This window comes from Protomyctophum parallelum (genome assembly GCF_964188405.1).
Source record: "Protomyctophum parallelum genome assembly, chromosome: 14".
Lineage (NCBI taxonomy): Eukaryota > Metazoa > Chordata > Actinopteri > Myctophiformes > Myctophidae > Protomyctophum > Protomyctophum parallelum.
Window position 1 is genome coordinate 25,695,586 of NC_139709.1, and position 25,050 is coordinate 25,720,635.

Here is a 25,050-nt window from a genome sequence, read left to right on the forward strand (position 1 = left end):
TCTACTAACTGAAGTCTGATTACTGTCTGGTTTCCTTGCGACATGGAGAGAAAGAACCTGTGCTTTACTCCGTAGTGGATGTTATACAACCCCGAACCATGGACCATACTGGAATTATATGGATTATTACTTTCAGCTGTATTTTTGCTTATCGTTGATCATGAAGTAGATACTGGTCGTTGATAGGACATACAGTAGAGTAGAGCTCAGTGACACATGCCTGTTGAAACAATGATTAGAAGGAGAAAAGTATCATACGCTGTGGATCATCTGGCACTCAAACATCATTGAACATCATTGACTCGGAGCAAACCGTGTGACATGGAGCTTTCCCTCTTTCTAAGGAGAACACCAGACAGCGGGATGCCATGGAACATACTGTGAAAGTGGATTAAACGTGTGCATTTGATTTGTATGTGCATGTGCGCGCGTGTGTGCCCACAGAGGTACGACACGGCGGAGGAGAGAGGGGAAGAAAACGTTTCTGGATCATTCTTTCTCTACAATGAGAGTTCCAGCCGGTGGGGCTGCTGCAGTTTCCCGTATTTGTCCTCTGGCGGTCCTCCTGTGTGTCGTCGTCCAGAGCAGCTATGGGTCACTCACCCAGCCCATCCCCAGGCCCAGTACGAGGCCCGAGTCGCAGCCTGAACCCAGCCTTCTCCCAGGTTCCATACTCAACGCCAAACCTAATTCTCTGCCAGAGGCCAGCCCACTCTCAAGCTCTAACCCTAGCCTCAGGCACAAGGCTCAGATCGGTCATAGCCCCGACCCCCCGCCATCTTTCACTCCCCAGTTCAGCAGCATCCTCTTCTTCAAACCTCTGCCAGTATCTAACTCCAGCCCCAAGTTCAAACTTCAGTCCCCACCAAAACATAATCCCAAAACGAAGCAAGGGCCAGCATCTAAATCCAGCCACAAACGGGTGTCTAGGAATAGTTCAGATAACCCAAAGCCATCTGTGTCCAACCCCAACACATTTTTATTATCCAATTCTAAATCCAACATCAAGTCCAGCTTTGCATCACTGTCCAGCCCTTCATATTCTAACACAAAAATAGTATCCAAACCCAGCCCCAATTCTGAGCCATCTGCTCTGTCTATCCAATATGTAAAACCCAGCATGCTATCTGAGGCTGCAGACCCCAAATACAATCCCCATGTCAGGCTATCGTCACAGTCCAATCCAAGAGTTCACTCCAAGGTCAGACCTTCCGACATCAACACCAGTCCCAACTCAAAGCAACTCTCTGGGCTAAATCCCAGAGCCTCCGTCAGACCACAGAGGAACCAGACTAAGGTTCTGGACAACGAGAAAGATTCCCACCATCGGCCCAAGAGGGGTTGGATTTGGAACCAGTTCTTTGTCCTAGAAGAGCATATTGGACCTGAGCCCCAGTACGTCGGAAAGGTATGGCCTCCCTCACTACTAACTGTTATATTTTCTGTTGCATGCAGTACAGAATCTATTCCCCATAGTGCTGTTAAAGTATTCAATTAGAATACTGCAACATGAACCATATTGGATCAAATGTTTCAGTGCACTTAATTATACATGTTATGTAACTGTTAATATAATAGTATTAGTGTTATTTCTTGTTAGTGTGTTAGTTATGTGTACAAGACGATACTACCAGAACCTAGTTTTCCACTGTTAATACATTTAGCACAGAGTAAAGACACTTTTGTCTTTTTTGAGTGGTGCAACCACTCCCTTACGGAGCTATGTGTGTGGCTGGCTGGCTGTGTCCGTCCCTGGCTGGGTCTGTCTGAGCACGGAAATTGCGTTAGGTTGGCTTTCACAACCAAGTGTCACTGTTGCGCAGCCTAAAACACACACACACACACACACACACACACACACACACACACACACACACACACACATATTAACTGTATATTATTCAAGTATTTTTATTGAAGTTTTTTTGAACATAAGACAGGACAGACAACAGATACAAGACAGATACAGGACAAAACAACAACAACACCAGTACTCAACATTCATGTAAAAAATATAAATGTCTGAAATACAATGTAAAACAAAACCCTCCGAATTGTACATTCATGACATCAACAATAACTGAAATAAAATATATAGAAAAATAAATAAAATAAAAATACAAAACAAGTGGGTAAATAAAAAAAGAAAAAGGGGGGGGGGGGGGGGGGGGGGAGATGGCCAATGATTATGTAGAAAATACTACCGCAAGGTAGGTTAGGAACGGTTGCCAAACTCTGGTATATTTCTGAGTGGAGCCCCTGATCGTATATTTAAGTTCTTCGAGCTTGAGATGTGACATAACATCCTCCACCCAACGTTTGTGAGATGGCGGCGCTGCTTTTTTCCAATTAAATAGTATCAGGCGTCTGGCAAGTAAAGAGGAGAACGCTATAGCTTCAGCCTGATGAGTTGGTATTTGTATTCCCTCTGGAGGGGCACCAAACAGCGCCGTTATCGGATTGGGATCTATAGTTGAGTTACAAATATACGAGAAGGTATTAAATATCTCTGTCCAAAATGTAGTCAATCTGGGACACGACCAAAACATGTCACATTAACTGTATATATGATGATTTCGGGTGTGACACTACAGTACAGTAGAGGGACCCCCTGGTAACTCTGTCATTTCTCAACCACCACTCACTTCACACAGGTGTGATTTTCTTGTATCATTGTCCAGCTAATTGTAATCGCACCCATTCATTTTATAGCATACTTGATACACAGTAGAGGGCGAGGCTGGCCTAAACCCACCTCCAGATGTGAAATCAATGTCCAAATTGCTGCTATAATTCATGCACTAATGATATTGCATTTTCTAAATTACAGTAAGTCTTAAAAGTGTCACTTGAACTATCCCTAATCTGGAGGGAACATTCACTGAAAATAGCCGATCCACAAGCTCACAATGCGTTTGAGCTTGTAGAATAGATCGTCAAGAGATTTTGTGTAGAGTAGCTCTAAGATAGAGCCAACTGAGGTGAAATTGATTAAGAATAGAACCTTTACATTGATTACATAATTATGGCATTATGTGTAGCCTACGTATGTAAGAGTTATTAGGGGAAGCTGTGGCCTGTCCAAAACACCATGTTGAATGAGCCGTGCCTGCACTGCTGATTATTTCCTAATTAATGTCTGGCTCATGCAGAGAGTGAAAAGCTGCGCTGCTGGTCTCCTTGTGTTGATTGCTTCCAAATGACAGGAATTAAACCACTGCAGTGGACAATAGCCACTGCTGCAGCACAGAACAATACCACCAGTTATTTCAGCCCACGTTTTCTCTCTTTTTTTGTCATTGAAAAGCTTCAACGACACCTTTTGTTTGCAACCTGCACAACGGTTTGAGCTGTTATGTTAATAAGAAGATAGACAGAGCTTCCTTTCTGCGAGGGGAACGATTTGGTGAGAGAGCTCAGAGGAACAATCAAGGAAAAGAAATATGCATAAACCCATTATGCATATCCCAGTACAATTGAAATAACAAAAATGTGTGCATGCGCACGCGTGTGCAAAATCTAAGAGACATTCTATACCAGGAATATAAATGTGAGCGCCACTAAGCCTATGTGGTGCTTATGGATTTTATGCTCATGACACTCAAACTTTCTTTTCCCAGTGTACTTTGTTGAGCCTATTACTGTTCACACAGTACACTAAGTTGAAGTGTGCCAGAGGGAATACCTTGCAGTTTCTTTTTCTAAATACAAAAAAATCTATTTCAGTGCAATGTACAGTAGAGTTATATTTGATGCACAAACCTCTGTGCCGGATTGGTGGCGTATAGTAGCTATCACTTGTGCTCAAAGTGGAGTATGGGGTCCCCAGGGGTCCGTGAGAGCCCTGGGGGGTTCCAACCGGCAAAATGAGGAACACTGTGAGCGTAAGTGTTAAGCCCAATTATTTTTTTCCCCCCAGTTAATTGAAAACAGCCTAATGTACAAGCTCGCAATACAAGATGGTGGTGGTCGTGTTAACAACATCGTCTCTTATGGGGGTCCCAAACTATATTAAACAGCAAAACAGCAAAATGCATATGAACTTGGGGGTCCTTGACATGAAAATGTTTGAGAACCACTGTAGTAGGCTATTTCCTTGGAAATGCAACATGAATCCACCTCTATACTAACAGTATCAGTAGCACTGACTGTAAATATGGACTGGAAGTTATACTGGACGCTCTGTCGTGTTGTCCTTGTGGTTTTCTTCACTGTAGCGTTCATGCTCTAGGCTCTTTTTCTACAGTGGGGCTCAAGGCCATATATCTTCTATTCTATTCTAATCAATGATATTGTAGGGAGGGTTGAAGCTTCCTCTGCTTTTGATCCCCGTTATTGATTCTGCTCTGTGTACAAAATTTGATAAGCAGGTCTTTATATAATCATGGGCTTTAAAAATGGTGTCTTTATAGATTTGTTTATACTGTAAGTGTGATCCAGAGCCGCGTGTTTGCTGAGGAGGCACTCTCTGCTCTGTGATTGCCTCCTGCAATGGGCACGCTGCCATGCATGCGCACACTTCAGTCAAACTGGGAGAACACAATTGGTTGTGTTTAATTCAAACCGTTTCTGGCGGAAAGTGATAATTTCATATTCAAGTCTTAAGGATTTATATTTAAGGCTGATGCAGCTCCCCTTGCCAATCTGCCCACACCTCTTGAATTGTTCAATAGGAGGGATTGACTGAGATATTCTAGCACAAGCCGAGATCTATCCTGCAAATGAATAGGCAACTTTAGGTGGTTGTCTGCTGCCATCAGCTTGCTTTTGGTGCTTGTTTTTTATTTCTTTTGTGCTTTTACCGCACCTTACATTTCAATGAGGCAGCTTCGGAAATGTTATTAATGTGTTGTATATAATATAATCCTAGCAAATTCTTGTTTATAGCCGGATGTTTCAGAGACACCTCCAGATGTAAACAAGCTCTGTGTTTACCACCCTTATAGTCTCAAGCAGGGTTGGAGTTGCTGGGTGAGATAGAGGGGAAATCCATCCCTCTTGCTTTTGATACCCCTCCCTGTCTTTAATTTGTGTCGCCGGTGAGGAGGACTATCTTTCATCCATGCTTCTGCTTCTTTGGGGAATTGTGTAGGCCGTCTGATATGTTTGATAATTCTAATTAAAAATGTACCGCACGTTAACCACATTAACCCTGGCGTCCCTATTTTGATGATCAAAGATCCATAGCTTTAACCACTTAAACCCTGCAGTATATACGTTGTTGACTCATGGGACCCAGGGTACTGCAATTGGCACCAAATCTCTCTGCTGGAATACATTGCGAATGTTTGCTCACATGCCCGGAACGGAATATAGGGTCTCTATAGTGTTCATGTGCAGATTTAATGTGCTGCAACAGAAAAGTCTCGTCCTCCAAGCGTTGACAAGAGTCAGAGGTGAGCTAAGGTGGTATTAGGTGAGAATGAAACATATATAGGGAGGAAACTTATGTTTTTATTTCATCTATCTATAAATGCACCACGTCTCTTGTGTGTACGTATGTATGTACGTCTGTATAATCCACGTAACTCGAGAACCATTCGCCCACCGACTTCAAATTAGACACAGGTGTTCCACACCCCCACAGGGAGTGCTGTGCCCGGTGTCCAGTCGGTCGGTCACACCCTGTATTCCTTTATACACACCTGTACATTCCATGACGTCACATTGAGATTAGGCAACACACTTCATATGTGCTGGGCACCAACTCGGTGCTCTACAGCTACGCTGGCCTAGTTTTGTATAAAACTATGTAATTAGATGTTAGGCTATGTATGTATTTTATGTCCTTACATAATCGAAACGCTAAATCCAGCATATTTACGCCTAAGCATGTTACCGGTAATCATGTTTTAGTGTGCATTAATACTGTATGCACTGTCCCGGTCAAATAGTAAAAGTAAAATAAATATGTTCAAGGGGACATTTTTTGGATAGTTTGATCGTATGCACTTTTTCTGATTTACTTTTTTGAGTGGTGCAACCACTCCAAGGAACAGCAATGTCTGTGTTCCCATGTTAGTGTGTTGGTCATGCACCTATGTGACGTTAATGAGCACCAGTATGTACCAGTAGGGGCCAGTAGGGGCGCTGTAGTACTGCACTGTTGCCTGCTAATATGAGAGAGAGAGAGAGAGGGGGGGGGGGGGGGGGAGAGAGAGAGGGGAGTTGCACCACTCGGTTCACACGGGTGTGATTTTTTTTTACTTTTCTGAGAGAGGCAGAACAGTAGAAGGCAGAGGAAGGCAGAACAGTAGAATATGAAATGATCTCACCCTGAGCGTCCCTCCCGGCCTCATATCGATTGAAACGATTGTATGGCTTTGTACATTTTTGTCAAAGCTGTATAGCTGTATATATATATATATATATCTATATATATATATAAAATAGGAGTCGTTGTTTTTAGACTGGTTGCCCTGCAGCAATATACACTGATGTTAGTACAGTACACACAAGAAGGACTGAAGTGATTTTCAGCTATGGGGTCAACGCTAAAAGTCATTCCTGGTTGATGCTGCCGTTCCCTCCACAGATGTATATTTCTTTATGAAAGCTCTTTTGAGTTTGCAAACTTTGTATCAGAGCTGGACTCCAGCCAGCGGTGGAAAAAGTACTCACAATTGTTACTTAAGTAAAAGTATCATTACTGCAACATAGAAATGCTCTGTTCGGAAGTCTGGAATCCAAAATGTACTTGAATAAAAGTACAAAAGTATTGGCATCAAATACATCTGACCCACCATAATCATGCATCTGACCCACCATAATCTAAATGATAACTCAAAGTGTACAGTTTGTTTCCATTGCGGTCCTTAGTATGAGACGTGTATGAGGTCATTTACTGTAGTGGGACGAGTGTACAGTATGTGTGAATGTATAGTACAAAATGTGCCTGTGTCCAAAGGCACACATATAGAAGTCGTAGATAGATGCGTGGTTATGCCTGCCACTCAAAGGGGCTGTGGGCGGGGTGGTGTACATACTGTAGGATACAGACGGCACTATACCAACTACAATAATTATACATAAAATATACATCAGATATGAAGGTCTTTAAATGGAAGAAAAATAGCTAATAAATACAGACTCAACTAACTTATTTAGAACCAGCTTTTATTGCTGCCAAATGTTTGGCTGAAAAACAACATTCCTTTTTTAACACCCACTCCATCCAGTTTTAGTTTTTTATGTGAAATATTCTGTGAAAAAAGGCATGTTTATTTTTTAATTATTTTCATCAGCACCCAATTAGAAGTACTCATTTGTGACCCACCTTGTGTAAACAGAAGTGTTAAAAATGTTATGAGGACGCTAATTGGACGAACTTGAGAGCTTTTGCTTTGGAGAGGAACCATATCAGGGTTATAAAACTGTCCTAGTCTCTTTCTGCTACGCTGGGCGGTTTCACTTGAAAGCAGAAGCTATACTGATATAGGAATAGCTGTGGAGATAAAGGTCTGCATATGCATATTTATGAATATTACACTCTGCAGTTAAAAGACGGTTTGCTAAATGTCCCTCAGGTCTGTGCTGAATGAAGCATAAAGGGGTTTTCTTGCAGTGTAATCCCTCATTTTGAAATGATTTCATTTTGGTTGTTTGTGTTGATAGCTCAAGATGCACGTTGCGATTTGTCTAAGTCACTGATCATGACAAAGAGATTTCAGATGTGACTTTTAGGTAAAAGGTTAAAGTAAAAATGTATGTGTAATGTCAGAAGAGATGGAAAGAGGATGTTCTTATTATCACAGCATCACATTGCAGCACCCTGATGAGAAGGTCTGGATTTTATTGTCTCCACCAGGCCGAAGGCATGGGGAGAGAGTATGTTTTGCACTCCGTCCGTCCGTCCGTGTGTGTGTGTGTGTGTGTGTGTGTGTGTGTCCGTCCGTTACCAGCTAATCTCCGCCACCGTTGGCCCGATCCATGCCAAACTTTGCACACACACTCCCTGGATGCCAACACGAACCTCTGCCCCAAATATTCTTCAACGGCCTGTTATAGCGCCACCATGAGGCCGATTTAGGCAAAACACATTTCTGTAGATTACGTACACATTTTATCCATACATCACACAATTCGGTATACACTATCTCCATAGTCATGTGATCAACACAGATCTGCACCATTTCCCATCTTCCATCCTGATTGGCTAAGATTGGCTTCCAAAGCTCACATGATTGGTCCGTTTCGAACAAAATGCCACAAATCACAAACACAGTGTGCAATTTCCGTGAAATTATACACGCACATTTCCACTAGGCAGAGGATGACATGCCACAAACCTTTTTCCAAATCAGCCTCATGGTGGCGCTATAACAGGCCAATTCCTGTTTTTAGCTATAACTGCATGATCTGTATACAACTTATGTATGCGCACTCCCTAGAGGCCATGGAAAAACATTGTCCCTGCATCCAGATTCCACACTGATTGACTAACATTGCCTTCCAGTTTTTCCAAGTTTTCAGGAGTGGCCCGTTTCGTTCAAAATGCTGCACATGTCCTGCTCATCCAGAATTCTATCCTCAGAGATGATATGAGTGATCTGGCTTTGCATTTTCTCAACAAAATGAAGAAAATTGTTGCAAAAAACAAAAAACAAAAAAAAACAAAAAAACATGTTTATATAACTACTAAACATTTTGCCAAACATCTCACACAATCCTATCCTCCTGGTGGAGACCTGTGCCCAGAAGGGCACTTTTTCTAGTTATTATTTAGTCTGCTGCCCTAGGTTTATCTGTAAAATGGTAATACATTTTGCAGTGTATTAGTAAGAGAAATGTAGTGCAACTTTAATCCCATTTAGCATATAAAGTTCATTGCTCTTCCAAGTTCCAAGTCCAGAAAACAAATATTTTGGCCATACCTCTGGTGTGTTAGAAATGCAAAGGAATGCAATTAAAGCAAAGCAATCCTTTAAAGTCCTTGAAAATTCCAGGGTTTGCATTATTTGCTTTTGCTTTTAGGCACGTACGTATAGGCACGGCCAAGTATGATTGGGTTAAATCAAATGTTGTAGGGAGAGGTGAGGTGTAATTTCAATGATAATGACATGAAGGTTACGAGGGGACTCGTGTGGATAGTTTCCCAGGACACTTGAATTTGTAAGACGCTGCATGTATTACCCTCTGGCACTGAAGTATCAACGTGAAATAAAGGTGATAGAGGGAAATGGAGTGAAAGAGAGAGAATGAATGAGAATGAGGAAGAAATTGAGTCGGCGGGGGACAGAGAGAAGAGAGACAGTGGGAGACAGGGACATGCAGAGAGTGTTAGAGAGGCAGGGGCAGATCCACAAGCATCACAGTGTAGATCAGCTATTTTTGGGGCGCAACCCAGCATTCTTTAGCTAGTGGAGATGCAGTGTACGACATGGATTTCGAAACAAATTTGCTCAACGCAAAATGGTGCGTTCCAAGTTCAGGAGATTTCACCATACCTTCCGGTATGGCATGGAAAGGAGTGGCATTTGCATTTCTTCCACTATAATAAATGCTGCACTCGTGGTCTGGAAAGGGCAGTTATTTTACAGACGGGTAAAAGGGCAGGGGCTGAAGCCCCCTTTGATGTCTATGTGTGCACGTCCCTGGTGGGAGAGCAGGAGAGGTGTGAGGTGTCAGGATTCAAGAAGAAACGAGCGTATATTGCTGCCTGTCTTTTCCAAGTACTCTGTACATATTAATTTCCTCTAGGCAAAGAATTAGTCTATTCTGTCACTTCCCACCCATGGCAATCTCGGGTATAGAGTCTAGACTACTTCTCTTCTCTTCACAATATAACATTTGCTGTCATTTCAACCTTCCGGCTTGGCTCTCAAGTCATCCCTCTGTTATCTTTACCTTAGCATACATACCTCTTCTACGCTTGACTTGCCTTGGCTCTCATCTTGGACTCACTACATCTCCTGTCTATTGTGCATCTCCTCTCCTCTCTCGTACTCCTCTTTTCTCACTTCAGCACACCGCGACTCTTTCACCCCCCCCCCCCACCACACCATCTTGGAAAACAACATCTCCAACATCTCTCCATCACTTCCACATAATGCCAGGGCCTCAAACTCATAGTGTGTGTGTAGATGTGTGCACATTATGCATATGTTTGTTTGGGCCTGTGCTTAAACCTGCCTGTTGTTATGCTCCAAGGAATCAATAGAAAGCGGGGTGTCATCTGAGTGGGTAAAACCTGCAGCTCAGCTGTCACTGCCGCCTGAAAAACAATGACTCAGTAGACCCCTGGGGAACTGTGTGTGTGTGTGTGTGTGTGTGTGTGTGTGTGTGTGTGTGTGTGTGTGTGTGTGTGTGTGTGTGTGTGTGTGTGTGTGTGTGTGTGTGTGTGTGTGTGTGTGTGTGTGTGTGTGTGTGTGTGTGTGTGTGTGTGTGTGTGTGTGTGTGTGTGTGTGTGTGGTGTGTGTGTGTCAGTACACGCGTCTGTCTTTGCCCGTTCCTTTTTTGCACCTTAAGCATATCTGCTTCCACTTTCAACAAGCCAACCATCAAGACTCACTTACTCAACACATATTGACACAAACACAGAGATGCACCCACACAAAGTCCCATGTGTGCCCTCCTTGGCAGTCCCAGCTCAGCCCTCACCTTCAAAGAGAGTGCCGTGTCAATGTCACGCAATGTCAGCGTCACTACGGATTAGATCGGCCTCACAGCGTCCACGCACTCCGCCCGGACGTGGCCACAGCTGCGGACGCCCACCACATGGACCACTGGCTGTGTGCTGAACGCTGGTTTGGCCCTGTGGTGGAAACCAGACCGTTGAGGGAATCCTGGCTTTTTATTTTGTATTGTTTTTGAATAGTGTGGTAATGGGTGAAGGCTCTTTAACCACAAGTGAGGGAAATGCAGGTTTTGAGTAAGCCCAGCGGCTAGCCATGCTTGGCTCCACTGTGGAAATGCAAGTGCTAATGCACGCTGCCATCATATTCCCTATGTGGACCTGCATTAGCCCTGCAGCTAATCTTAGAGTGGCCAAACATCAGTTCCTGAATTTCTGTCCCCAGAAAAGTCCCTGGTTTTACATAAATATCTATTAGTATTAGTATTTATAAATGTATTCATGGTATGTATGTAGCCGCTGCTACATAAACTTGAGCAACGTGAAATTATATATCTACATTCTACAGTCTACAGAAATGTTTTGGATGCAGAACCCACAGTATAGATCGCTTTGGAATTCAGCACCATGGACAGCTCTGTCTGTTGTACTGTATAGGGCAGTGGTTCTCATTAACGTGTGGGGTTCCAGGGGGTCCCGACTCCCCAGTAAAACGTGTTAATATATGCTAGCGTCACCATCATTTTAACCACTTCATCCATTTATACATTGGCTATTCGAAAATAGCAGATGTCTGCAAGCTTGCAGCGTTAATTGGCATGGGGGGAGAGTATGGTTTGCACACCGTCCGTGTATGTTTTGCACTCCGTCCGTGTGTCCGTCCCAGTGTTGTTTTTGGCAGGCATTTTTTAGATTTAGTCAGTCTTAGTCTTTTGGACGAAATGCTTATTAGTTTTAGTCACTCTTAGTCATTTGGAAAATGCTTAATTAGTCTTAGTCAGTCTTAGTCATTTCTATCCTTGATAGTAAAAGGTTTTAGTCAAAAATGTAAAAATGTCTTTAAATAAAATGTCTATAGCCTACAGGTATTAATACATTGGCATTGGAATCAAGGTTGACAGGTTGTCATTGTCATTTGAAGCTATATGATTCCCTGCTTTCATATGACATGAAAAAAATAAAAATACAATGGCAGTCCCTCAGTCAAATCTGGTCACAAATATACCGGTATAATAACTTCAACTGAGATAGACTATACCACAGTACAAGTTCAGATGCAAATAATAAATCAAGTGCTCTGAACTTCACACATGTAGGTCATGGAAGGAATAGGCATAATGCACACATCACATGTGCCATTTGCTCTCCTCTCCCACACACTAACATAGCATTATGTTGTTATATATCATGGTTAAATCAATGACTTTTATTTCACACAGTTCAAGGCCTGGCCTGAAGCCAGACCTGAGTGGGATTAAAACTCAGTTTCTAACAAAACAATGTTCTGATACGCCTATAGGGTTGCATCAATAGCTGTGCATTATTGTTTGCGTTCAGAATTATGCTTTTATGAAGAAATAATAATATATATATATTTATATATATATTTATATATCATTGTCTTGTTACAACAAGTAACCTATAATTGTTGGTCAAATATTAGCCTTCCCCGTCCTCTGCCTCACCCGCCACAAAGAACACAGTCTGCCTAATTCATTTAATCCGACCCTGCCCAGGGCGCTCTGCCAAGACACTGGCCACTGAGAGTGCTGAAACATGACTGAAACGTTGAAACGTGAAATGTGGTGGGAAGAGTGTGTCTCTTAGCGTGTCTTTATCATAGAAATGCACGGCAGAAAGATGCTGACAGCTCCAAAGAAGAACACTTTCTGCCCACACAACCCCTAAGTGGGGCTATCAATATTCATGTACTTTCCATACATTCATAGTTATAGTTATGAAGTCTGTTTCTGTCGATTTGTTTTTTATGTTTCACATAAGGGGGCTTTGGGGTTAGGAGATCAGTTTTCCCAGCACGGCTCTTTCTTCAATTTGATTGGCTGGTCGAAAAAAGTGACATTGATGAGCTCCTCTCTGAGTTGAACTATTTTCTGCTGGAAGCGCCCAGGGCGCTCCGTCACATAACGCTAGTGGACACACTAGTGATGAAACCCCAGGCTCGGTGCTGGGGTGCTGGAGTGCTCCTAGCATGTCTTTACCATGGAAATGCTTGGCAGAAAGGTGTCTTTACCATGGAAATGCTTGGCAGAAAGGTGTCTTTACCATGGAAATGCTTGGCAGAAAGGTGCTGGCAGCTCAAAAAAAGGCTATCTGACGACATGCTCCCTAGTTACGACTGCTTTGCTTGCAGTCCCATCTTATCTGGTGTCCACTGCATGTATGTCATACCAGAGCCCTACTGTATGTACCCTAGTGTACATACCAGAGCCCTACTGTATGTACCCTAGTGTACATACCAGAGCCCTACTGTATGTACCCTAGTGTACAGACATACCAGAGCCCTACTGTATGTACCCTAGTGTACATACCAGAGCCCTACTGTATGTACCCTAGTGTACATACCAGAGCCCTACTGTATGTACCCTACATACCAGAGCCCTACTGTATGTACCCTAGTGTACATACCAGAGCCCTACTGTATGTACCCTAGTGTACATACCAGAGCCCTACTGTATGTACCCTAGTGTACATACCAGAGCCCTACTGTATGTACCCTAGTGTACATACCAGAGCCCTACTGTATGTACCCTAGTGTACATACCAGAGCCCTACTGTATGTACCCTAGTGTACAGACATACCAGAGCCCTACTGTATGTACCCTAGTGTACATACCAGAGCCCTACTGTATGTACCCTAGTGTACATACCAGAGCCCTACTGTATGTACCCTAGTGTACATACCAGAGCCCTACTGTATGTACCCTAGTGTACAGAGCATACCAGAGCCCTACTGTATGTACCCTAGTGTACATACCAGAGCCCTACTGTATGTACCCTAGTGTACAGACATACCAGAGCCCTACTGTATGTACCCTAGTGTACATACCAGAGCCCTACTGTATGTACCCTAGTGTACATACCAGAGCCCTACTGTATGTACCCTAGTGTACATACCAGAGCCCTACTGTATGTACCCTAGTGTACAGACATACCAGAGCCCTACTGTATGTACCCTACATACCAGAGCCCTACTGTATGTACCCTACATACCAGAGCCCTACTGTATGTACCCTAGTGTACAGACATACCAGAGCCCTACTGTATGTACCCTAGTGTACATACCAGAGCCCTACTGTATGTACCCTAGTGTACAGACATACCAGAGCCCTACTGTATGTACCCTACTGTCCAGAGCTCTCTAGGCTAATAATGAATTAATTCAGACTTCATTCAAACCAAATTCAGCTGCTTTCTGCTGTACATTTAAATTACACTTTCATTTCCAAAGTCATGGTAATAAAAAGTAATTTCCATAACCGTTCAAACTTTTGAAAACTTTTGACTGTATTTAATCCTATAATTTACAAATAATTGGCTAAGTTAGTCAAGTTCTTAGCTATTTAGAGCCTCCAGGTCTACTGTGAGATTAAGTGAAACAGTGGGTGGAACAGTGGGTTTCACTATTCATGCAGCCGACTGGCTTGTTGGTTCATTTAATTAAATACACATCATTAAATGTGATAATTGATTAATATATCATTTTCTTAAACTTGTCCAGGCCTGGAAAATGCTATTTTAAATTAATAATGTCTTGCATTTCCATGACTGTCGGGACCCTAATCTAATAAGAGTATAATGAAGCAATGTTGCTTTTTTTTAATGAATTGTGTGTTTTTTCTTACCAAATAATCACATAACCGATAACACGCCAAACCGATCAGTAGTGTCGAAAATTGTAGTAATATAAAGATGCTCATCCCTTCACTGGATGAAAATAGCACTGGATTCACTCCAAGGCATCCAGTCACCTTTATTAGACACACACCATGACTCGCTGATTAAATAATTGCTCACCCAAAGTCCTGGCACAATCACCGATGGCAAATTACCTCTGACTACACTCATGCCCATGTCCGTACATTTTGCTTTTCTCTATGTTAGCACACACAGGCACGCACGCACACACACACACACACACACACACACACACACGCACGCACGTGCGCATGCATGAGCAAGAGCACACACACACACAAGCCCACACTGATTCCCTTAGAACCCAGCCCTTCCCTTCCCCTAACTAGGAGTGATCTTGTCAGATGACTGCAGCAGCAGTGTAAAATTGACCTTTCCATCACAGCTACGTGCTGTAATTTGTGGTTAGAGAGGTGTTGGAGAGAGGGGTAGAGCAGAGAGAGAGAGAGGGAGAGGTGGCGATGCAGGGAGGTTTGTCAGTCAGGGTCTGTTAAGAGACTTGGGGAGGGGAGGAGAGCTGCGGCTGGCTCCCCACTTAATGAGTCACATAAACAATGTGTGTCACTGCCGTTTTCTCTCGTCTCAAGTCAGGATTTGGAGGGATATAGTAGACTTTAGGAGCTTTACAAATTTGCTTAAGCAACAAACAGATCGTGTTTCGCTCCTCCTGTCTATCTCTATCAGTCCTTGTCTTATACCGATGTAAAGCTAATGGACTGGAAGGATAATGGAACGTGGCCTGGCATGTCGCTCTCATTGTGGCCCTATAAACACAATCGCCTTCATTCATGTATTCATTCCTGTAATCAATGCAAAGCTCTTCCCACCCATAAGCCTAAAGGCATTTACTCACTATTTATTCATTTGTAGAGCTCACGTCTTTCTGTTTACGAGCAATCATGCAGACCTTTATCTTGTTCCTGCTGGCCATTGTCTTAATAACAGAAATATAGCTCTGTGTGTGCGTGTGTGTGTGTGTGTGTGTGCGCATGCGTGTACTGCCCTACGGCAAACTTCTGTCAAGGTCTATACATGGCCATTAAGCTGCCACTGAATAAAAGAACACGTCTATAGGGATACATGAATCAAAGGACATCCCCTACATTTATTCTCTACCCCATTGTTCTCTCTGCCTCCTATATGTTAGGCCATCTACAGGTATTACCCCATCTCTCACTGCAGGCTGTGTGTATTTTAGGAACATGAATGGTTTAATCTCCCTAAACCACACACACACACACACACACACACACACACACACACACACACACACACACACACACACACACACACACACACACACACACACACACTTTTAACTAAATCTACACCCACATTCAGTGGATACAGAGCCGGCCGATATTTGAAACGATTTGTCATGGGGAAAGTCATTAAATCTCTCCCAGAGGTGTCCGGGGGACTCGGCAAGCGGAGGTGGCTTGATGAGTGCATATACTGTATCAAGTTCAGGTTCCAACATCTGTCCCCTCATCTGCCATGCCACTCATTCCTCCCTGCCAGTCAGACACACTGGCGGTGCCACCACTTTATTTATTTTTTGTAGAAAAGTTTCAATGAGTGCCTCGACTATGCCGATTGAGTTGGTCCAAGCCAAAATGTGCAGTTTGCTGATCATTTGAATAAAGGATACGTCCACTTCTGTGCCTCTAAACGGGAAGCACGCACATCTCAAAAGATGTGCCTCTACCACATACTGCAGTGGTGAGTCCCCGAAATACCAAACGCATGCATTCAGAGGAACTGAATCTGGACAAGCTACTGTACCAATGTACACCATACTGTATATCACCCATGGGGAGAGGTGATATCAGGCTTCTTTTTCTTGTTTTCAGGCAGGGATACTCTGCCGCATAAGCTTAGATTTGAGAGCAACTCTTGACTGCTCTCACTCCAGCTCTCACTCACATGTCCCTCCCACCACTGTTTCTATTTGCATAAATTAGACAGAGGTAAGGATTGTATCTCAGAATAACTTGTACGCCAGTGTGTGTCCGTGTGTGTGTCTGTGTGTCCGTGTGTGTGTGTGTCCGTGTGTGCGTGCGCGTGTCCCTGTGTTTTGTGAGGCTCCATCTGCCTCTTCCTGTCTTTCCTTCCTGTCTTTCCTCCATCCTTCATCTACCCCCCAAAAAAGAAATACACATACACACACTTTTCTCACATCACTGAGCAGATGATGGGGCCCAGTGCAGAAATGGGAAAATATGCTTACCTGCCATAAATGTTTACTTGGTAGGAAGCCAAGGTTATCAGAAGCCGACAGATTGTCTTGTAAGATGGCAACACATTTTCTGTAGGGAAACTGTATCTTATTCTTCAGTTGGACACACACACACACACACACACACACACACACACACACATCAAAAGATTTCAGCCCTTCAGGTTCATGATGATGTTGATGTCACGTGACTTTTGTTTTTAATCAGTTGGCAGCCGTCTAGACTAAAGGTCTAGTGTGGTGAGCTTGAAAGGAAATGACATTCAGTCATTTTTTTTTGTAATGAGATTGGTGACTTGAAAGTAACTATTTTAAAGTTTGTGGACCATCTGGTAAAGTGTCTGGGAGTAGCGACAGTAGATGATTTGACCCCATAATCTCAATCTGCCCAAACTACCTTCAAAGGGCCTTTGAGCAAGGCAGCACATGTTCTTCCCCATGCAGTCTCCCTACCATAGGCCAACAAATGTGTTTGTTATAGTGCCGACCCACACCTAAATAATAAATCATATCATTGTCATCATTATTTTTGTGGAATTATCACCAGAAGCACTGTATAGTGTTTCTGGATTCATTAATTGAGCCGAGTTCTAACAAACACTTTTGGTGCAAGTTGTATCTGTTTTTGGTTTTACTGTGAAGACAAAGGAAAATCCCCAAGTGGGGACAAAAAATACATATTCTTATCTGTTTGCTGCAGTCTAACCTCATATCATCAGAGCACTGCGTGAGTTGGCTGTTGGAAGTCAGAATAGCCCTCATGCACTGTGTTGCCATGGCTTCAAACGGCGAGGAAGATGTGTACACAGTAAAATGTGTTAATTTTAAAGTGTTAATTTAATTTAAATACACCAAGATAAACACTTTTAATACACTGGAAAGCTGTATGCACAAGTTCTCACCCTTGACTAGGGAATAAGAAGACTATTATTATGAACTACTTAAATTATGACATATTGAAATATTAATTGACAAAGGCTGCTGATGATAACGCTAAGGGTGCACAATTAATTATACCAAATCATTTGGCATACCGTGCAGAAAGCTTTGCCAACAAATCAGAATAGCGTGATTTCACTGGTTGATTACTGAGGCTGTAACGATTCTTTTTTGTGTTCTAATAAAGTGTCTGTTTGATTTGTCCTTTTTAATGTCACATACCTGCCATCTCAATATACAACCCACAATGTACTATAATATATTCCATCAGTGTGTCAAAAGTGCTAACATTGTAAAGCTCAAGTTAAAGTGGCTGCATATACGTTACGGTTGCATCCTTGACATTTTCAATACCCAGATCCACTTTATAGGCTATTTATTTGTGGAAAATTATCCAAACAGCAACTTGCAAGACTAATATTAATACTAATCTGGATAATTCACTAGGTGGTTAAAAATGTCAGGATATGGCAGTCCTCCTTAGTTCATTCAGAAACTACATTCAGCCAAGTTAATTATACAACAGTAGAACACAGCGTTGGTGCTCTGCGGTAGCTAGAAGCCTGTGACATGTTCAACATATAGACATCAAGCCAGAACAGTTTGAGAACCAATGGGCTGCACTACCTTTAGACATTGTTCAGAGATTGTAGCTTTATAAAGAACGATAACGAAATGAACTGTAAAATATGATCACGGCACATCGTGATCGCTATCCTGTAAAAAGGTTAGGTTAGCTACTATCACATTTGAGAAATAATGGTATTGCTATGGAGAAAAAAAAGCTGAAAATTGGCAAAGAAAGAAAGAAAAGGAATAATCATTGCCTCAAGATTGTTCCCTTCACAGTCATTCCAGAGACTGTGAAGACCGACGCTGTACTACAATGTCTGGTTAGCCAGACTAGATAATGCACATTTTCACTACCTGCGTGCGTGCGTGCGTGTGTGTGTGCGAGCGAGCGATTATCTCAGAAATGTCTTGCTGCTCTTCCAAGCAATGCAGAGGCTATAGGCCGATATATCGAATGAGTGCATAATAAAATCCATTTTTTAAATGTTAATTTATCCAATACTCTGACTCTTTAACTTTAAGAGTTAAATGAACACTCAGGATTTTATTGCATGAGTGTCTAGTACTGTCAACATTATGGACCTACTGCTGTGCTTCGCTCTGTACCCTTTCTAACACGCTCTCTCCGCTGTGGGCGTATGAGAGAGAGAGAGATGGGAGACAGATATGGAGAGAGAGAGAGACAGAGTTAATTGCTCCCTGCTCAGGGAACACATTTGCTTCCAAGAATTAAGACAAGCTGCATTGTTTGAGGGGTGTGTGTGTGTGTGTGTGTGTGTGTGTGTGTGTGTGTGTGTGTGTGTGTGTGTGTGTGTGTGTGTGTGTGTGTGTGTGTGTGTGTGTGTGTGTGTGTGAGAACACAAATATCTTTGTTTGCTTCCCTGCATATTGTACCATCTTGTGTGTTTTCATGTGCCATTCTGTATGTACTCAGACGTGCGTAGCTTCTTTGAATGTGACAAACATGCCAGCACCATATTGACAAGCATATTTAGCTGGTAAAAGCCAGCATATGTTCCATGTACGCCTCAGTCAGCTTTCATTAAGTTGCAGTGTGAGAGGCAATCGCAAATCGCTACCATGATTATTTAAAAAAAACTGTCTTGAATTGCAAGCTGTTTGTTACGCCAACACAAGCTTTGGCCTTGGATTTCACCAGGCAGTCACATTTATATCACAAGCCTATATAGCATCCCTATTCTGGGGCAAACATTCGCCCAAACTAGCAGATCTATAAGCTATGAGCCTTAAGATCGCTGTTATTGGCAAAGATATTTGGGATAGAGTGAGGCTAGGGGGGAAGGACGGGAGTACTATGGACCACTGGTTGACTTATGAAGTCATGAATGACACCCGTGTGAACTGAGTGGTGCAACTCCGTGTGGGGGTCCCCGGTGGGTCCCCGGAACTTCCAGTCTTGATGACTACAATGTATAGCGATTGGTGTGAGGTTGGACACAATCTGTAGGAGTAGTAACAAAACGTGGTTAACAAAAATCTGTATTATGGTGCTATAACTGGCCAATGTGAAAAGAAAATCGTATGGAGATTCTTCCTTGGCCTAGGAGTGTGCGTGCAAAGCCCGCCAATCGGTCCAGTCGTGCAAAAGGGAAACTTTGAAAGCCAATCGTAGACATTATGTTTGGATAAAATATATCTGTATCGATTTTAGATTTTAAAAAGATCTACAAGCTCACAATGCTCACGTTGTGAGCTTGTAGAAGGGCTATTTCTGCTATTTGTTGTATGATGAAGTACAGTATATAGAGCTTAAGTGGTTAAAAAAGTATGCATGGAGTGAGAGCTCTAAGATGTAAGGGTATCATCATGTTGACCTTAAATGCTGAGTTAAGTGTACTGTACTGTATTTAATTAACCCATGGGCAAAAAAATGCAATAAGTCATCTGCAGAAGTGAACATTCCGTAAGCGTTGGATGCATTTGTGTCATCACAGGGAGAGAACAGATTAATCCACTGAACTGTAACGACTTAAACTCTATTGATTTCATTGACTGGACTCACCCAGGGGTCCATCCTATAGGCCACCCCCCCAGGCCACTAAATTGCTTCATCAAATAATTGTTAAAATTGTTAAATTAGCAAATGATCTGCTATCTTTGCCAAATATTCACCACCCTTGTTCACAATGCAGAGAGGGTGCATTGCCATTAGTCTAGTCTCGCGTTGCCTCTCGCAATTTTCCCCCAGGGAAATTCTCTCAATTTCACAATATTGGATATACTGTATAGTACAATAATTCCAATAAAGCCCACACAGGTTTATACGGTAATGAAAGTCAAAGACGTGTTATTTCCAATATCACAACTATGATTTATTGAATGTTCACAAGTTAAAAAGGCAATAACAAGAGTTTATAGTAAACATAAATCAAAAGAACACAAGAACCACTCAATCACAAGTTTTGCCAAAATGTTTTTATTTATTTTTTAATCAATTTTTCTCCATCATCAAGTGTTCCCACACCATATATATTAGGTTGGTCTTCCTCTTTAACACGAGGGCACTTTTCCAGATGGTCTCAGTATTTCTGTTTTACTCCAGCATCTGGTGCTCCAGAAACTCATCTGAAATCCTGTCCTGGTCCTTTGGGTCCTCAAAATGAAGGCGATTGGATGTATGCAGCAACATTACACAAGTTATAATTGCGGAAACATTGATAAGTTACTTTCTCCAGTAGAATACTGAATTATAATTATCTGACAATAAAATAGGTTCATAATTGAATAATGCAAATAGATAAATTGTAGCCCAAACATTTAGATTCTCGTAGAGGTTTTTTTTCGATTCTGACAAATCTCTCTACGAGAGTCTAAAAGATAACCCCTCCCCTAACGTCGAAAGTTGAACGTTTGTGCCTCAAAATCACTCTTACCTTGTACAAATGCAAAATCTAAGCTGCTTTAAATGTTGCCCCACTTGTTTGTGAGGTGTTCGCAATCAGATTAAACACCGTACATGCTTATTTTTCAATAAAAAAGGTATTTTAATCCACTCTGTTCCTGAATCGTCCATTGTAAATGCGGTAAACGGCGCAACAGAATATTGCCCACGCCCCTAGCGGCCAGGGTTCTCTTGCGCATTTACAATGGAGAGAAAAGCAAGATGGCCGCCAGATTCCGAGACAGAGTTGATTAAAATACCTTTTTTATTGAAAAATAAGCATGTGCCGTGTTTAATCTGATTGCGAACACCTCACAAACAAGTGGGGCAACATTTAAAGCAGCTTAGATTTTGCATTTGTACAAGGTAAGAGTGATTTTGAGGCACAAACGTTAGGGGCGGGGTTATCTTTTAGACTCTCGTAGAGAGATTCGCCAGAATCTGAAAAAAAAACCTCTACGAGAATCTAAATGTTTGGGCTAGATAAATTGTATTGTATGCATTGTTCTATACACAATTATTGTCAAGGTCTGGCTCTCCACAGACCTGTCAGCCCTGGCCACTCCCATTTTCCCTTCCACACTGCAGTCCCATTCTCTCACCTGTCTCCGAATCCCTCATCAGCCCACTTGTGAACACTTTGACAATTTACCTGCTCCCTATATAACTGGACTCCTCACAAACGTTCACTGTCAGAACATTTGTCATTTTCCCTGAGCTATCCCTTGATGTTCCAGGTTCCCTGTTTCTGTGCTCTTCAGGTTAGAATTTTGGACTTTATGATTTTACTTCCTTGTACTCTACAGTTTGCCTTTTTGGGCTTCCTACTTTATTTTTGTACTTTTGATAGTTTGGCCTTTTGGCTCTCCTGAGTTTCCTGAGCTTACAGCTACTAGTACTCATTTGTTTGTTTACCCTTTTCTGCCTTGGACTTAAATAAATCTTGATTTTTGAACGTTACTGTTTGTGGCTTTGCATATTGGGTTCAGTCATCCTGCTATCCTGACAATTATTACACAATTAATTAAAATGTGACTACAGACCATTTATTCTGAAGCAGCTCGCCAGGTCTTTGTAGAGGTAGATTCTGTGGGTTGACAGCCAGATCCAAACTGAGCCACTTGATGCTCAAATGCTGAAGTACATCCATTTACTTACAGCATAGTGTCACAGAATGTGACACTATGCTGTGCTGTCCGTATGTATTTTAGAGCAGCCCTTCAAATAATTGCTGAATCACTGCTGTTGAATTAAATTAAATGTGAGTATAACTTGCCATCAAGTAATGTTCTTCCTCTGAGTGCTGTGCTTAAACCAATAGGCAAGATCCATACAGTTCTCTTCTACATCTTAGCACGTGGGAGGTAAAAGGCAAGTACATTTGCCTTTCGCCCTGATGAAACCTTCCGAGGTCAAAACATGTTGGCAGTTGCCTGACTGAGTGTTGTTTTGATCCATGAGCACCATTGACACTTTTTACTATAGTCAGCCTACCTTTTTCTATCTCTTGTGAGCACTTGTTGTTCTTGCAGAATGCAGTTATATCAACGGGGACCACCCATTAGTCCGATGACCCATTATCCCAACAAAAAAGGTTGAGTCTGGAACTACACCTCCCGAAATCTGAGTAATCTGCTTGTCATTTCCTTTCACAAAAATATACCAGTATTTTAAAATATCTTTAGAGCATTTTCTTATGTCCATTTCTGCTAAGCAGCAAGCTATACAGCTATACTGTATATGCTTAGATAATTATTATATATTATATTATTATTATATTACGATAAATTAACGCGTAAGTGAGGAGTAGGCTCCACTTCCACTTTATATTTTACTCCTGATAGAGCTTCCGTTGCTCCAGACTGTATGACTGTATGACTGTATGACAGCATTTGAAAATTGCGAGAGGCAACGCGAGACTAGACTAATGTCAATGCACCCTCTCTGCATTGTGAACAAGGGTGGTGAATATTTGTCAAAGATAGCAGATCATTTGCTAATTTAACAATTTTATCAATTATTTGATGAAGCAATTTAGTGGCCTGGGGGGGTGGCCTATAGGATGGACCCCTGGGTGTGTCCAGTCAATGAAATCAATAGAGTTTAAGAGTTCAGTGGATTAATCTGTTCTCTCCCTGTGATGACACAAATGCATCCAACGCTTACAGAATGTTCACTTCTGCAGATGACTTATTGCATTTTTTTGCCCATGGGTTAATTAAATACAGTACAGTACACTTAACTCAGCATTTTAGGTCAACATGATGCACACACATTAATGTAAAGGAAGGAACACATAGGCTGAAACTTCAATGGCAAGTATCCGTTGTTGTGCTCTTGTGATTGACTAGAGATGGGAAAATAGCCAAGCTGACAATGCTTTGTGATGAACTGATGATGTAGATCTGCTCTTTTTGACTTTGTTCGTTGATTATTAGATTAATCTCAACATAAATCAATAGAATAGCCTAATCACTAAGGTCACATTCACACCAGAGAGCTTTGCTGCCATTAAAACGAATCCTGCTGCGCATTTTCAGAAAGTGCACTTTGTTTGGCAGGTGTGAAGGCTCATTCGAATCCTAATGCTTATCAAAGAACCGCATTTTACTCCGAGCAAAAACGGGGGTTTCGCTTTGCTTCCAATTGCACTTGATTACGATTTGGTGCAGGTGTGAATGCAATCCGCAGTAAATAAAGGAAATGAAGCAAACAATGTGGCGGGTGAGGAGCTGAACACAGTTGGAGACGGAGAAGGCATATTTTACGCAGCGCAAAGATGTCCCGTTACCGTGGATACTAGACGTGGTCGAATGAGGAGACTGAAGCCCTGATCGAAATGAGGACGAGTACATGAATCAATTGCTTAAGAAAACGCATAAAAACACTGCAGTGTATTATAGCCTACAGAATATTCTGTCTGTCTGTCTCTGTCTGTGCCGTAAACATGGAGTGCTGTCACTGTGTGGGGACTGGGGAGCAGGGACTTTCATCTCGATAAACTTGTAAACATTTTGCGCTGCTGTCTGTTATATCAGTGCGCTCAGCGCTGTGCCTCCATGACCAAAAGTGCGTGGCTGCATGCGTATAGTGAGAGAGCGAGAGAGCTGGGGGGGTCCAGTCCTAGACGGCACGACACATGCACGTTATGAGTATAATTTTATCACCATAGATTTCACTGTGTAGGCTAGTTTATGAATGGAACACATTGATAAAGGTCCCCCCTGATGTGTTTCCAATTGCTGAGGATGACAGTGTGAAGGCAAACCGCAGCAAATTAAATATGCAAGAATCCCAAAATCTCCGCCCATACGCAGTCTACCGAAGTATTAGGTGGGAATGTGACCTAAGAAGATATATAGGTGTAGTGGTAGGCCTAGCTGAGAGGGGCTGGATATTTTAGTCAGTCAGTCACCAATGATTGGTGGGGACTATGATCTGCAAAAAAGACACACTGAAAACAGCTAATGAGAACATTAGACACTGAATAAAGGCTACTGTGGCTACTATGAGCACAACTCAATATTTGACACTAATCATGTTATACGCTTATAAAATGTGTAGATATAGATGCCACTTTGGCTGTCTGAAAAGTGTCTCTTTCTTACAACATGCAAGACATCTTGAAAATGGATCCTGGCCAAGCACACAGTTTGTATAGTTCTCCCATCATCCACTTACAGTATATCAACATAACTTGAAGACAGATTTGACAGACTGTGATACACAGATTCTATGTACTGTAAATGGAGACCATTACTGTCAACTTCTCCCTATGATACCCCCGTGCTGAAATATAAATGAGGCTTCTCTGTGGGACATGTGTTTTGTTGGCCGAGGCGATGTATGTAAACACAGCGCTCCTCGATGCAAAAATAACAAGCTATT

The 25,050-nt window shown here is 42.2% G+C and overlaps 1 protein-coding gene across 1 annotated transcript in view; it reads left to right on the forward strand.

Moving 5' to 3' along the window:
* The first annotated feature begins 367 nt into the window (after window positions 1–367).
* LOC310871204 (cadherin-18-like) overlaps window positions 368–25,050 on the forward strand; it is a 143,281-nt gene continuing 118,598 nt past the window's right edge. Inside the window, exon 1 of the mRNA XM_083782695.1 lies at window positions 368–1,408. Coding sequence (XP_083638821.1) covers window positions 506–1,408 — 903 coding nt within the window. The 5' untranslated portion in view covers window positions 368–505. The remainder of the gene's footprint in view (window positions 1,409–25,050) is intronic.